Consider the following 17,082-nt stretch of genomic DNA (forward strand, 5'->3'; position numbering starts at 1 on the left):
TCCATCTTTTATCTGCCTTTTCTTAACTCTTAATATATTAATCTTTAAGATAACACAGGGCCAAAAATCCAGCACTCAGGTACAGCATGCAGACATGGAACACCCTTTGTCTCATGAAATTGTTGCAAAATTTTGATTCTGAAAAAAGCCATTTCCATGCCTGATACTGATGTGGAGCTAAATGCAAACCAAAATATTATAAAGTTTATAGAACCTCCAGAAAAAAAAAATAAAAACAGGTGCTGTGCAAAACAATAACAAGGGTAGTTACAATGAACTTATGTAGGACCTCTAGCTCATTTAATATAATGAAATTAAAGTACCACTGAAATCAAGAATACAGATCATTACTTACAGGAAAGTAATGATCTATATTCTATCTATATTACAAGCAAAGCATTGATAAGTTTCACAGAGAAAAATTAGCAGAGTTAAAACGACAATAATTAAAAGTAAAAAAAAATGGGGCTATAAAGAATAGGATGCTACTATTCTGTAAAAAACCTTAGTGAGAATATTACTTGATATTTATTCAGTTAAGTTTGTGCTTTATAAAGGACACTGATAATCTAAAAAGCTGGCAAAAAAAAAAAACAACTCAGAGAACAAACTAGTGATTAGAAAAAACGACTTTGCACTGAGACACTATGAAAACAATTAGTCTACAAAAATTCAAAAATACTTAAGAATAAACTCTAAATATATATGCGGGAGAGATTTTTGATATCTGTTGGTTACATTTAGCAAACATAAGAAAACACCAATTAAATAGAAAATGAAGCTAAATGAAATCTAAAATAAATACCTCACAAATTATCTTTGAAATGGAGAATAATCAAACACTGGCATAATTTACATAAAATTATATAATGCCCACTGGCCTGTTAGCAAGCCTTCAAGTCAAGAATGTTTAGGTTTTCTAGCTGTACTCTAGTTTGACCAGATATGTATAGTCTAAACTAGAAAACATAGTTTGAATTTTCATGATCAATACAAACACATCTGTCCACAAAATCCCTCATTGTCCCTTCTGCCCCTACAATTTAACTCCCTGCATATTTTTTCCACCAAACATAGTAGAGAACCTAACAGTGAGTGGAGAAAAGGGAGGATCAAGGTTCAGACATTAGTACTGAGCAATAAAGTTTCAAGCCTTAGGAAGATAAAATATGTTCAGGAGTGTCTCAGGCACTTTGGATTTAAATTTGATCCTTATTCCCACAACTGACACTTTAATTGTAAGGCCTTTCTTAGCCTCACATCTATGAGACAGCAGAGGTGCTTTGGCAAACACACAATAGCTCTTTGTGAAAGCACATTCACCAGCAGCCCTGCCCTGTTGGCTGATTGCTTCTTGCTTCTGCTCACCTTATGCTCTTCTACACATTTGCCCAATTAAGTATTAACATGGCAATACTCCTTTTCAGTGGTTTAATATGGATAAAAGATTTTATCCTTTATTAAGTTTTTCTAATAAAAGGAAAAAATGATTGCTTGAAATGGAAGAAGAATATACAGAAGGCTGAGTTCAGGATGGCCATGAAGGCCAAAAGATTGACCTAGGTAAGTAAGTACTGTGCTATATTCCACGGATCCCATTCCAGACAAGTTCACTGAGTTACTAATGGCATTACTAGATGGGTACCAGCAGGTCTGTCCTTGCTCCCTCAGGAGCACACTGTCAGGAAGTGGGGAAGAAAGAGGCTCAACCTCTTAATGGAATTGAGGCCAGCCAGAGTGTGATGTGTACTGGCTCTGATCCATGCCTGATGTTTGAGGAGCAATGAATCAATCATCTTCCACAGATAACCAAGCTGGCCAGTTTTGCTGAAGGAAATAAGAGTTTTACTAAGATGGACTATGTCCCATGGTGAAAGCACACCCCACCACTGCATGGTGCCCTGTGTGCACTTCTCATGGGCAGCAGCAGGGAGGAGCCTGAACCCTGGCACCAAGAAGCCCTTAAACTCTATTTCAACCAGTCTCCAGTTCTCTGGAGAGCTACACTCAGCCCTACACAGTGCAGCACTTTGTACTCTCTCCTCATGATCTCAGCAAAATGTTGCCTCCAGCCTTCTCCAGCCACCTACAGCTCTAACCCACGAAGTGACAGAGGTGTTGGTCATGACTAATGTGCAACCAATGCCCCTTAACCTCAGCATAATCAAGCCACAGAGATTTACTTGACTGAGGATTCAATTTAGTCTCCTGCAAACACACACACCTGCTGTTGAGAACCTACAGTATCCCAAGTGGTTTTCAGCTGCTCCCAGAGGTCTTGTAAGTACTTGGTTTCTTTGACTGGGAAACATTATATTTTTGCTTTCAATTTAGTAAGATTATTCTGAGAATAATTTTTCTGTTCAGTATTTTTAAAAATATGACACAACATTTTAATTTTTAAGCAGCAATATATGCTGCTTAAAGACATAGCATTGAAAAAGCAAGTTATTTTTAAAAAAAAGTTTCCTGAAGCACAGACCTGAGGTAATTTTTCTGGAATAGGCTCATTCTGAAGAGCTTGAAGGGCCTTCATTGCAGCATTATGTCTAGCAGCTTGACGAGTCTTTCCTTCACCAAAAAACTCACTGTTGCCAACAGTTAACTGGACATAGAAAATTTTAGGCACTGGGCAGTGATACCTGGAAGGAAGTCATGAAAAGAAAACAATAATACAAGTTAGGAATTTTACCCATCCATTTTATGTAAAATAGAGTAGTATTTGGGGATAAAGCATTATCTTTTCTCCCAGAATAAGACCCAGAATTCAAATGCAAGGACTCTTCCTCAGCAAGGCAGTTGGTAACTCTGACAGCAGCTCCTATGTGCAAACCAGCTCTTCACCTACATTTGTGGATCTCTGCAACAAACTCTACTATTTATCAGCCCAACAGCCTAGCTCTGCTCTCCTCTTGGTTTGAGTCTTGAGAAGATGAAACCTATGTAGAATCAAAAATTCCAGTGGAAGCCCTGCCTGGGAGACAACTCCTGTCCCACAGACAAGTGGCATGGAGGAAGGAGGACTGTGAGGTTGTTCATATGAAACCTGTCATCGTAGCTCAGCACTAAGGGACAACAAAGTCAGATGACAGAGAATACACCTAGCAGAAATGGATCCTCACTTGATAAATACCTTTTTCATATTCTTCAGCAATGTAAGAAAGCCCAGGATTCCAGAATTACAAAAGCATGGACAAAAGTAAGGTCCATCACAACAAAACTAGATTGACTCAACCCAGATTCAGTCAAACACAATACTCTATTTTCCTTATTCCTCTTAAAGAATCCTTTTTAAAGTGTGCTCTCTCCACTTCCATCTGTGGACATGGACAGCAACTTTTTAATAGTACGACTTTCTGAATTTTCATTAATAAATGTAACCCAATCATTCCAACTTTGTACAACAATATACAAAGTTGACCAGAGAGCAGCACATTTCAGAAGCAGACAAGTGTGAGTAAGTACTCTGGCCTCAATGTCCCTAAACTTTGTGCCTAATTCTAAAACTACATTTATATGGAAAGAACCAAGCATAACACTGGCTCAAATATACCTCTGGCTATAGGGCCTTGCAGGAGTGAGCTAAGCTGCCTCTATGACATGCAAAAAGTGGGTATTTACTTTGCTTTCTTGTTTACAGTTTAACACTGTTTACAGTATAACCAATTTATTGAGAATTATTAAGGCCTGGAACTACTTTTGCTTATGTAACATTTTCATAAAATTATATAATGACTCCTGCTGGAAAGGCTTCTGGTGGTTATCTGGTCACAATCAGCATCCAGAACATGGTCAAGATCTGAAGCTACACTGCCTTATCCAAGGTATTGTGGAGGTCTCTAAGGATAAAGATTCCACAACATCTCTGGATGACCTGTTCTAGTGTCAGACCACACTTTCTGGAAAACTATTACAAAGTTCCTACATGCCTAATGGAATTCGAACACTTGGCACTGATATTGTTGCAGATTTTCAGATGGAGCAGAAAACTTCCTCCCAATGCCAAAAATTACCAGCTTCAATCTCTTGCCATCACAGGACTCCCTCCCAGTTTCCCAGCCCAGTTAGCAGTGACTCTCCCTGCTCCTCCTTTGGTATGGCTGGGAATTCATGCTCTTGTACCTAGAGAAGATCCAAGTGATCTCTCACTCATTTGATCTAGTGATGTCAGCAGTTTGTTGACATCTTCCTGCATCTTCTTTATTGGTGACACGAATCCTCTGACACGGCACACCTCCTGCAGACAAGACCACTATCTGTACAGCCTAGCTAGAGCTCTGGAGCTAGCTCTGACTCAAGGTCTCTGATGTAACAGGAGAGCTGCTCCAGATGGTGCTAGGAACTGTGCCAGGTAGTGCATCACCAGCACTGCTGAGCACAGCCCCATCCTCTGCAGAGTTTCCAACTCCCTTCTGCATCTTCTGCTGTGCAATCTGCTGTGCCTGCTTGCTGTCTCTGGGAGCAGTGCTCTGGGCCCTGCACTCACATGTGTTCTTCCCCACTACCTGCTGAGAGGGTGCTTGACCCTCTCTAATCAGATGACTGGAAGGAAAGTTCAATTCAGCTTTTGACCTGGAGCAGCTGACAAAGCTTACTGGCAGCTGCTAGAGCTTACCAGAAGCCACAGTCTCCTGTAGTTCTCTTTTCCCTGCAGCAACAGGTACTCTCAAGTTCCTTGAGTAGCTCCAGGAATCTTCCCACCATCCCAGAAGATGCAGAACTGGAAATGGCTGCATGTGTTGGCTGCTGCTTAGCACAAGACAAGCTGTGTCATGCAAAAGCAGTAGGCACCTTGATAGCACGTCCCACCTCATTACTTCACAATCCTCTTTAAAGAGAAAAAAATGAGGTAGTGCTGTTAGCAACTACCTAGACTTAGGAAAAATACAATATCCATCAGAAGTTCCTGTTTCCTGTTGAGTTACTAGACCTACCTTTCTCCCCACTGCCTGCAAAGAAGGAAAGCATGTGAACTTAATCCATTTTATAAACTCAAATCCCACAACAAGCCTTCTCTTTTTCCCTCTCCCCTCCCCACCTTTTCATTTAAACAGTGTTTAGGGAGCTATTTATGTGATAATAAGGAAAAATGATATTCAGCCTGTGGCTCTAGAGCCTCATGCAGTTCTTTGGCATTGCCAGAATGATTAGGTTTTTACATGGTTTTGATTAAATTTTTCTTGCTCTCCTTGGCCTCAAGCAGAGTTGTAACACAGCAGTGATAATATGAGCATTGCCAGGAAAGTGCAAAGGAACACCTGAAATCCTCAGAAAATGAACAAAATCTGTGAGGCTACTGGCTTCTCTACAACAAGGAATATATCAAAGGAAACAACATCCTCTGCTTTTCAGTGAGGACGGAGACTGCAGTAACAAAAGCCTCAATAGTAATGATAGTATTGCAGAAAGTACAGTGTGTCAATTAAACTGAGTAATGAATGATTCTGCATCCTGAAGGTGTACACTCCTGTAAAGAACAAGCCCATGCAAAGGCAAAATGCTGTATCTGCCACTGATCATTAACAAACTTTCCTAGTATACTACATATGAGTTATCAGAGAGGGCTGAAAGCATCAGCAATCTTTGGAATATTTATATAGAATTTAGTGATTATTCTGCAATAATGTATCATCACAATATTTTCCATCATAAGAGTATCTACATGTCAGTTCTACACTCCTCAGTCTTCTGTCACTCCATTCAGCCACAGAACTGAAATAGTCAGGATTTCAAACAGTAATGCCTCACATATGGACTCACTAGGTCTCTAAAAGTTTTAAAATTATCTTCATTTAGAAAATATGCCTCTTCCTGCATTCTACATGGCAGCTACAAATGCTAGGGTTTTCCTTGGAGAAAATTCTTATGTAAAAGAGATTTTCAGATGATACTGGCACACTCCTCAGAACATAAGCTGACCAACACAGCCAAATGATAGAAGATTGTAAGACTAGAAGACAACAAAATGGCATGGGAAATGATACATTCAGTTGAAAAAAAACAAAGTGTGATAACAGATAATACACAAGCAGTCACACATAACCTATAAAAACAGGCTCTTTTTCATCTGGCTATTCTGAACATTTGAGATTCTTTAAAAGATTCTTCAAATAAGAGGTCTGTAAAGCAGGTTCCCTTTATTCCCTTTAAGTTCACAGCATCTACTGCATCTAAGTTCACAGAAAACTACTTTTTAACTAATGCCACTAGAATAGTCAACCTGAAAAAGGATATTTACTCTATGAATGTGACCTTGGATGTCAAGTTTCAGCAATGAGTAAATATTTACAACTAGTTATAAACCCCTAAAAATAGGGGTTCATAACAGAAATGCTGACAGACCTCAACTAAGTTGGTGTGAGTGGGCGCCACTATAATTAAATAAATCACCAAGGTCTGCTGACAATTAGAAAACTCATTTTGGTTTGCCACAGAGACAAACAAAAATTCTGTTCATTATAATTTTACTGGAATATGATGTCATAACATGTAAGCATACTGAAACAATCTGCTGCTTTTCTAGCCAAAATATTAATTGCATACTAAGGAGCCCTTGGGGCCTCTTCCTTTTTGGCCATCAAATCCACACACACAAAGACAAATAAAGTATTAGTACATACGTTATGTGTTCATACTGCATTTCCTGCATTTCTCTGGATTCCTCAATGGCATAAATGTTTTTGATAAATATTTTTACATTCTTCTTAGAAAGGGAAAAAAAGCAAGTGCAAGATGCAGCTCATAGAAACCAGTAAGTTTATTTAGATTTAGCCTCATGCTAAAATATCAGTGAAGTTTTCTCTAATTTCTAATGGTCAACATATTCTTAAACTAAATAAAAAAGAACAAGTAAACCCAACTACTTCCCCATTACACAAGTGTAATAGGAAGTATTACCCTATTCCCATTCCATAATATTAGCAAAGTGAAGAGGAACTGGGACCATATTTCAGCAGCCAAGATAAAAGCCACTAAAATATGAGCTACAACACAGAATGGGAAAGTCATTCTTCAGATGCCAGCTCTGCTGAAAGGGTCACTCTCTGCACTTTTTCTGTTTGGCTCCTTTTTCATAAGAAGTCAATCAAGCTGGCAGCCCTGCTGGCACTGTTTAATCAGGAAAATGCTGTGAGCTTTGTGAGTGGAGGGAATGAGAGCCACAGACCATGCAGGGGAGTAGGAAAGAGCATTTGCTGTGAACAACTTTTTCTCTGAAACATTTGAAATTTCTCTAGGGGAGCAAGTTGCATAGTGCAGCTGTTCCCTGGCTATATCCTATTTTCCTAAGCAGTCCATTAGCCACGTGCATTTCTTACAGATGTGAGTTCTATGGTTTGAAGAAGGAAACATCCAGTATAGTCACTTTTGTCTCCACACAGTGAACCTTCTGGTTCTTTCAGCAGATCCACAACAACACCTGGGAACAAAGAGGCTCTCTTTTCCAAGTATCCCTTTTGAGAGCTACAGTCCATTATTCTTGAACTGTGTCTACTACAGACTAGGTTGCCTGATCAAGCAGAGCCTATAGATGAAGCCTTGTTGCTCTAGTTCCAGGAAGGATTTTGCTCACAGGCTCTTGTCCTGCTCAGGGACTTTAACCACCCTGACATCTGCTGGGAAAGTAGCAGGGTGAGCTGTGGGCAATCCAGGAGACTCCTGGAATGCATGGAGTATAACTTCTTCACCAGCCTGATTAAACAGAGAATTTAGGGTGAAAAAGAGAATATATCACCCCTAGAAGGAGGATCTGGTAACTTGGGAGGACTAAAAGGATGTTGCAAGGTTATCTAGGGAGAAAATTAAAAGGGCCAAAGCCCAACTAGAACTTGATTTAGCCACTATAGTTTAAGACAACAAAAAAATTTCTATAAATACATTGGCAGTAAAAGGAAGGTCTTCAGCATTTGTTAAATGCACAGAGTAGTGACAGGGCATGAGGAAAAGGCAGAGATACCTTTTCCTCTTCTTTGCCTCAGTCTTTAATATCAAGACCAGCTGTCCTCAGAATATCCAGGTCCCAGAGCTAGAAGTTGGTAATGGGGAGCTGAGTGAAGTCCCCATAAATGAAGAGGAGATGGTTAGTGACCTGCTATGCTAACTAAACACTCACAAGACTATGGGCACAGATGGGATCTACCCCAGAATAATGGAGGAACTGGTGAAAGAACTTGCCAAACCATTCCCCATAATCTAAAAGCAGTTCTGGTCAACAGATGAAGTTCCAGCTGACTGGAAATTAGCAAATGTAACATCCATCTACAAGAAGGGTTGGAAGGATGATCTGGGGAACAACAGGCCTGTCAGCCTCACCTCAGTTCCAGGCAAGGTTATGAAAGAGATCATCCAGGGAGACATTGCATAGCACATGGAAGATGAGAGGACCAAGCCCAGCCAAAATGGATTTACAAAAGGACAGCCCTGCTTGACCAGCTTGATTTCCTTCTGTAACAAAGTGACTCACCTTAGTAGATGAGAGAAAAGCTGTGGATGTAATCTACCCAGACTTTAGTAAAGCCTTTGACACTATTTCCTACACCATCCTTCTAGAAAAACTGTCTGCTTGCAGCATGGATGAACTATCTGATGGTTAAAACCTGGCTGGATGGCTGGGCCCAGAGAGTTGTGGTGAATGGGGCTAAATCCAGTTGGCAGCCAGTTGCTAGTGGTGTTCTCCAAGGCACATTTTGGGGCTGGTCCTGTTTAATCTCTGTTTAATCTCTTTGCTGATGACTTGGATGTAGCGATTGAGTGCAGTATTGTGCCAATGACACTCAGTTGGGTGTGGCTCTGCTGGAGGGTTAGGAAGGCTCTGCAGAGAGACCTGCACAGACAATCAGCAGGCTAAGGATGACTGCATGAGGTTTACTAAGGCAAAGGGCCGAGTCCTGGACTCAAAACTCCCCCATGCAGCACTACAGGCTGGAGGAGGAGCTGTTCAGCAGAAAGGGACTTGGCAGTGCTGGTTGACAGCTGGCTGAATATGAGCCAGCAGAATGTCCAGGTGGCCAAGAAGGCCAATGGCATCTGTATCAATAGTGTAACCAGCAGGACTTGGGAACCCCCCTGTACTCAGCATTGAGGGCCAAACCCAAGACTGTGCTGAGTTTAGGGTCCCTTAGTTTGAGGAGCTGGAGCATGTCCAGTGAAGCACAACAAGGCTCGTGAAAGGTCTAGAAAATGTGTCTTATGAGGAACAGCCGAGGGAGCTGGGTTTGTTTAGACTCAAGAAGAGGAAATGGCTTTAAAGTGAGACAGGGGCAATTGGGATTGGATATTAGAAAGAAAATTTTCATGATCAGGGTGGTGAGGTATTGGAATAGATTGCCCAGGGAGGTGATGGAGTCACCATCTGGGAGGTGTTTAAGAGGCACTGGATGTTGTGGTTTAGTGGTATAAGAGTGGTAGTGCTGCATTGATATTGTACTTGATGATCTTAAAGGTTTCTTCCCACCTTGATAATTCTACTTTATGATTCTTGACAGCCCTACCAGAGGGGATGTGATACTGGGTTTGTTGATCACCAGTGCAAGCAAGCTAATGAGGGACATCAAAACTGGAGGCAGCCTGGGCTACAGTGACCAGTACACTTGGTGTAGTTCCAGTCCTGAGGGATATGGGTCAGGTAAAGAGTAAACTTGGGCTCCTGAATCTTAGGAAAGCAAACTTCCATATCTTTAAGGAGATAGTCAATAGGGTCCCACATGAGACTGCCCTCAGAGACAAGAGAGCAGAACAGAGCTGGCAGATCTTTAGTGAAGTCTTCCATGGAGTACAAGAGCTAGCAATTCCCAGGAGCAAGAAATTGGTCAAGAAAAACAAGAGATCTGTGTGGCTGAGTAGGGAACTGCTGGTCAAACTAAAGGGAAAGAAGCAAATGCAGAGGCATGGAAACAAGGCCAAATAACCTGGGAAGAGTACAGAGATGAAGCACAGTTGTTGTAGGGGCGGGGTGAGGATGGCCAAAGTGAAGCTGGAACTGAACCTGGCAAGGGATGTAAAGAATAACAAGAAGAGCATCTACAAGTATGTTAACCAGAAAAGGAAAGTCAAAGAAAGTGCTCCCTGCTGAAAAACAGTGCTGGAAAACAGGTAACAACAAGTGAAGAGAAGTCTGGGGTACTCAACAACTTTTTCTGCCAGTCTTCAATAGCAACCTCTCTCACACCACCAACGTCCCTATTGTAAGTAAAGGTCAGATTCATGACCACGTGAGGAACCTGAATATAAACAAGTTTCTGGGACCTGATGGGCTGTAACAGAGTCCTGCGGGGAATAAGTGGATTTTGTTGCCAAGCCACTCTCCATATCATCCCGCTCTCGAAACTGGAAAGAACCACATCTGATGAATAGACTGTTAGATGGATAAGAAAGTGTATGGACAGTGCAGCATGAACATAGCAGTTAGTGTCTCTGTCCTGATAGACATCAGTGACAAGTGGTGTCCCTCAAAGATCTGTATTGGGACCATTGTTATTTAATATATACATTAATGACACAGACAAAGGGATTGAGTGCACCCTCAGCCAATTTGCACATGACACCAAGCTGACTGGGGAGGTTGTCACACCTGAGGGATGGGATGCCATCCAGAGGGACCTGGACAAGCTCAAGAAACAGGCCCATGGGAATTTCATGAGATTTACAAGACCGAGTCCACAGTGCAGTACCTGGGTCGAGGCGGTCCCTGGTATCAGCACAGGCTGGGGGATGAACAGATTGAGAGCAGCTCTGCCAAGAAGGACTTGGGGGTGCTGGTGGGTGAATGGGAAATTCTTTACTGTGAGGGTGGTGAGGCACTGAAACAGGTTGCATGGAGCAATTCCACACCTACTGGAAGGTGTTCCTGCCCATGGCAGGAAGTTGGAACAAGATGATCTTTGAGATCCCTTCCAACCTAAATCATTCTATGATGAATTAGTCTGGCTGTTCTCTTCTAGCTTACTTTCACATCCTCCAAAAACATTTTTAATGCAAAGTGAGCAAGGCACACACTATGTATGAGTTTTAGCCACAGACATCCCTTATTTGAATGCTGACCTCCTCCCAGCTACCCAGATGAGAATTAAAAGAAAATTCATGTATACTTGTCCCGGATTGTTCTTCATTAGAAAGATGGTGGTAAATTATAAGTCAAATATTTTAAAACTTTAAATGAACTTAATTAATTCTAAATTATTCTGAATGATTCAGTATTTTTTCTCTATTTAATATTTGCTATGGTCATTTATGAAACCAATTTTGACCTAGTTATAGAAAATCCCTAAGCAAAAGAATGTTTAAGTGACTACATAAGAACTGTAAAGAAAACCATGTGATGGAAACATATTGACAGAAATACATTCAAAAGCATCTGTCAATTTTTTTAAGTAGCCAGAAAACATAACAAAGATGCTTCTCATTTTAAAACATAGAAATGCTTTCTCTATTTCAAATACAAGAATGCAAGAAAATCCCACATTAAGCAGTCAAGATCCATGAGTTGCAGGCAACTGCATAACGTAATCCTTCTTATCTGTTAAGGTCTATTAGAAAACAAATGAGATTACTTGCTTCTGCTGGGAGGATGATCTAGAAGCTGGGCTGATACTCAGGAATCTCCTACTGTTCACCTTGGCTATACTTTACCATACATTATTTTGTTTTGTGTCAATACTATCCTGTAACTTACATCGCTTATTTATTTTTCTGTTGTTTACCCCCCAAGATGAGTTTTCCTACTCCCTATCAGCCTTTGCTTTGAAAGGGAGCAAGTTAAAGTATTTCAGAACTTTTCTGTATAAAAGGCTACCCGCTGTCTTGATCATCCTTCACAGCCCTTGCCCATACTTGCTCCCGTTGTGAAATACAAAAGGCAAGAATGATAGACAGCATACCAATAAAAGGCTAACAGTGTTCTGTATAATAGGAATATTTATGTATCTATGCCAGAAATATCTTGCTCAACACTTCTTAAAAATCACATTTACCTCTCCACTAACTCAACTACATTAGTTCTTCCCAGATTATCTTGCAAATACTTAATAATATAACACTTATGTTCTGTGGTTTTCAACTGAATAACACTCAGGTGACAACAGAGTTAGTACTACTAGTGCCTTTGTTATTAATCTTACATTTTAGACTGGAAAGTCTAGTCTTGTTGCATTTCTAATAAATCAGTCCTCTCTATCACCCAAATCTTCCTGCCTATCTTGACCTTTCTGTGTATCAATGATGCCTTCTTCATCTCACGAACATTTTCCTACTTCTTGTACAAACACCTTTAACAAAAATAACTTAAAAGGTTGATTCTAAAACTGGAAGAACTGTACTTAATAATCTTCCTCCTAGCTTGACTTTTAGTACCTCTGATTATTTTTCTTTTCCTTTCCCACCCTGCATTTCTTACACAAATCCCCTTCTCCTTCAGTTTAATGAAAACATTATCCTTATCTAATGCTATAAAATGCTTAACTGAATCCCACAAATATAAGATTTACTTTACTCTCTTTACCTAAAAAATGAGTTGGCACATAACATGTAAGGTTAACACATTAGTTATACACAATCTACCTTTAATACACAGTAATTTCATGTTGAGTTTTATACCTTTCTGTCTGTCTTTATTTATACTTTCTTTTAAATTTTGTTATGAGTCTGGGAATTTTTCATGAAGCTAATGATAATTCCCTTTTCTATTTTTTTTCTTTTCCTGAGCTAGAGGCCATGTAGTTCCTTCATGCAGTATGAGTAACTTAGTAAAAAAAAAAAAAAATTTACTCATATTTCTACGTTCACAATATTGAAACATTCCTGAGTGAAAAACAAGAGGGAGGAGGATTCAGTTTAACATAACATTAACTAATCTGGAATCTTCCCAGCAGAATTTGTGATGACATGACAATAATATTGCCACATCACTGTTTCTCCGAATTCCAAGTTGCTCAATAGACATTTGACTGAAATAAATATTTCAATATTTACTCTCTGCATTTATCACTACTTTATTTACCATTTATAGCAAATATGTACAACAAGAAGCAAAAAATAAAACTGTTGCTCATTACAAGTAATTAGAAGAAACCAACAGAGAGCTACAGAAATTTTAAGTGTAGGAGTTTGAACCATCATGGATTAAGCTGACAAGTAATAGAGCAAACATACTGAACTAGCTATGGAGCACTACTTTCAGAGTAATTTCAAGTCTCTACTTCCAGTTTTATTGCTCTCTCTCCTTCAATTGAAACCCCTGAAGTTAAGAGGAAACACTTGTCAAAGTTCCAGAAGGGTCTCAAAACCAGCCCAAGTACTCTCTCTTAAAGAGAAACTAGTGCAAGTGAAAAGTGATGATGAGAAAAACCTCCAAAAGTACTGTACACTGAAGACTAAGGTAGAAAAAACAAGTGAAAACCAACAGAATCAATATGAAAAAATAGAATAAAATTTTATGATCCTCTGAAGAAGTATTTTTAACTATCAACTGAATAACTAAGTAATGAGAATGGTCCAAAAAATCAACTTATTCTTGACTGTAAAATAGCATAAATAATATAGGAACATAACAAGAACACTGCCTCCAGAATTAGGCATTGGAAAATGTCTAGTGGACAGTGCTGAAATGGAGTTGGGGGCTGGGGAAAGGAAAAGATAAATACCAGGAAATAGAAAATATTCTTTTCTGTGACACAAAACCAAGTATAATAAGAATAAAAGGGAAAAACATAATGAAGCTGTGATGTACACTGTATACTTTAGAGGTTAAAGCAGACATCCAGAAGACAAACATCTCATACTCTTATCTACTTCAACTCATAAAATTTCCCATGAACTGTATTACTCACTAATCTTCACAAGCATGCAGAGTGGTTACTGAGAATGCTGTCCAAATAGCCATTACAGTAAAAGAACATAAACAATGCTGAATATCTGACTACAGAATCATTTTCTTTTTACATAAGAAACTCATGTCAAAAAAAAAAAAATCATGTCACTTGCCAGCCTAGACACTAAGTAAATGAGAGAATGAAGTATCTCACTTATTTCATTTTATCATATACTTATGCCAGTAATGTAATACTAATAAAAGTGTTACTAGTAAAAACATCTCAGGCCTAGGAGTTCATAGGAATTAATTAACCTGAAAGTCCACAGAGGAAGAAGGCTCGAGAAAGCTCACAGAGTGATTCTCACCATCCAAATTAAATTCAAATAATTAGTGTGTACTGTTCTACATTCTTTTCCCATTTTGAGGAATGTAAACATACAGGAATTAAATTGCATTATCATGAGTAAGAAACTTAGCCTATCACTTTAAAATTGGAAATTGAAGACTGAAAGTAAGAACAAGCTGAAAAAACACACTTAATTCTGTTTAATAAGCCATTCCTCAGCAGATGAGTACAGTTAATTGAGGATGCACACTCTCCTACCTTGCTAGTTATCAGCTCTGCAACCTCTAAAAATGCACATGCATGGCCAGCTAAAGCTTCTACCCAGAAATCTTCTCCTCTGTGCTATCAGACTTGCAAAGAAAAGAAATGTGAGAGAGAGCTTGGTCAATTGCAAAGCGAGAGCATTTAATGTTGCCCTGCACATCATATCAGAATGCTGACAAAAAAGTGGATGGCCTTAAGAAGGAAGATTTATCTCCACCTGGAAGGTGTCTGTTAATCAACCATAGAGAACAGAGACAAAAGGTCAGAAACAAAAAATTATTGGTGAAGCCTTTCAGTGCTTTGATTCCTTTCTACTGAAAAGCATAAAAAGTGCAGATTTCCTAGGGAAGCAGACATAATATCCTTTAATATTCTTTTTTATTATTTAATATTCTTTTTCAGCCTTTTAATGGATTTACACAAGTGACTGACAAGTAAACAGCAAGTCACTGCTGCATAAGTAATCAAATGAGACTGCCACATTAGTGGTCACCAAAGCACAATGACTGATCTCAGTTGGTCCAGTGAATAAAATTTAGTCCTAAATATTAACAAAGAAAAAAAATATAGATCACATTAGATCAGTACACTAAAAGACAAGGTTGCAGACTTTCTAAAAGGTAGGAAACATAAGAAATGTTTACAAAATGGGATGGATTGTATTGTAGAAAACAGGGACTCAAAAGAAGTCTTGAAGGAGAGAGATACCAAGGACTGTTAAAATGAAATCATAGAATTATTTAGGTTGGAAAAGACCTCTAAGAAAATCGATTTCAACCATTAACCCAGTACTAACAAGTACACCACTAAACCTTTTCATTATGTGCCACATCTATGTGTCTTTTAAATCCCTCCCGTAGTGGTGACTGAAGCACTTCCCTGGACAGCCTGTTCTATTGCTTGGCAACTCTTTTTGTAAAGAAATTCTTCATAACACGTGACATGGTTATTACAATGTTTGACTTAGTTAAACAAGGTCAACATAGAGATTACCTTTACTGAAGGGAACCAAGGCTCTGCTGCTGATGTCTCATGTTTTAAGAAATCTCATTTCTGTTTCCCTGACACTAGTGTCAGACTTGAATCTAAATCAATAAGGTGATTAGACTCCACATTCTCCTCTGTCTTGGAACAGAACTTCGAAGTTAAATTTTGGGCTGGTTTTTGTCCAGAGATTATTTCCCTTTTAATCACCACACCGAGGAATTCAGCCCCATTTTAGTAAAACACAGAAGCCAAACACATTATGGTGCCAAAGTACTTGATGAGCACCTGTGAGTGCATCTATCCTTTCTGTGACAGAAAAAAACAACTTAAACTGGCATTCTTCTTTAAATACCCTACAAAGACATGGAGATCTTTGGAAGATCCTGTGAACTGGCATTTCAGAAGAGATGTTAACTGTACTTTTCTTTCACAGAACAAAAGCACCCACCCAAATCAATATTATAGACAAGATGTGAAGAGAAACTATGACACAGTGATTGCTGATAAAAAGTTCTGCCTTCAGACTGCATATATTCTGTTACAAAAGAATCTTTAAAAACTTTCTTCAGAATATTTAATACTTCCTCATTCTGTGGCAGAACTTTCATTTCAAAAGTGACAAAGACCTTGTAGGGATAGAGTACAATTCCAGTCAGATCACACAGAGTTATAAACTGTTAAAAAATTACCCACTAACCTTTCTGCTTGCTTCCCTCAGGAAAATTATGGCAACCTCTCAAAGTAAAGTTTGAGCTCTAAGAGCAGTTCACCTCTGTCATTACCAAAACAGGCAGGCAAAGTAAGAGAACATATTTACTGGTAACCAATATTCAGGCTCTGGACACAGCAGAAAGGCCATAAGAAGAAAGGAGGCCACACAAGCTTGTTTCCATTGAACTCACTATCTCACAGGTGCCCCATCTGAAATACCCTTAGTTCAGCAGAAGTACAGGAAAAAGATAAGGGTGAATAAAAAGCTAACTGTGTGGAAAGAACAAACACACCCAAAATATTCCTGCTCCTGCAGGAGCATTCTGGTTCAGTGCTTGTTTTCATACATACCAACAAGACTAGTCTTCTGTCCATATCCTGAAAGCTAAGCTGGCTGTGTTAAAGGCAGGGCTAGAGAAAGAACACCCAGTGAATTGCAAAGCCAACAGACTGAAGCGATTCACAAGGTGCTGGGGCAGGCTCTTGGCTCTGAGGATCTCTGGATCAGAAGGTTTACAGGAAGTCTCTCAAGTGGAAGGGCAGTGTTGAAAGACAGACATTAGGAAACCAAAGATAAGGATTGTATTACACCTCTTCATGTTTTCAGCCTCTGTAAGAACACGAAAAATCACGTCTGAAATTTGGAGACACTTCTGGAGCCAGATGCATTTCCTCCAGAGCAGAGAAAAATCTGAGGGAGTTAAAGACCCAAAGAACACTGTCCACTGAAGAAGCTTCAGGAGAATTAGTCAAAACATGACCCAAGGACCACAGAAAGCAAGGGTAGTCCTCTGAGCAGACAGAGTAAGAAAGCAAGTGGTCCAGGAAGTCACTATATCCTGAAAGAAAATTAATAAAAATATTAATTAAGAAAAGATTGAAGCATTAGGGCTTAGGAACTCCTCTACAAATAGGGCCAAGAGGTCATCGACAAAACTACTTCATCTTGAGCAAGGACTGTTTAGAATGC

At 39.4% G+C, this 17,082-nt stretch overlaps 2 protein-coding genes across 5 annotated transcripts in view; both read right to left on the reverse strand.

Annotated features, from left to right (window-relative positions):
* Positions 1 to 17,082, reverse strand: part of RPL7 (ribosomal protein L7) — an 886,137-nt gene that overhangs the window by 188,814 nt on the left and 680,241 nt on the right. The window lies entirely within an intron of this gene.
* STAU2 (staufen double-stranded RNA binding protein 2) overlaps positions 1 to 17,082 on the reverse strand; it is a 171,147-nt gene that overhangs the window by 116,071 nt on the left and 37,994 nt on the right. For all 4 annotated transcript variants that reach the window (XM_050970276.1, XM_030231973.2, XM_030231959.2 and 1 more), the window contains one exon: positions 2,483 to 2,642. In XM_050970276.1, coding sequence (XP_050826233.1) covers positions 2,483 to 2,642 — 160 coding nt within the window. The remainder of the gene's footprint in view (positions 1 to 2,482; positions 2,643 to 17,082) is intronic.

The sequence above is a fragment of the Serinus canaria genome, chromosome 2 (assembly GCF_022539315.1).
Source record: "Serinus canaria isolate serCan28SL12 chromosome 2, serCan2020, whole genome shotgun sequence".
Taxonomy (NCBI): Eukaryota; Metazoa; Chordata; class Aves; order Passeriformes; family Fringillidae; genus Serinus; species Serinus canaria.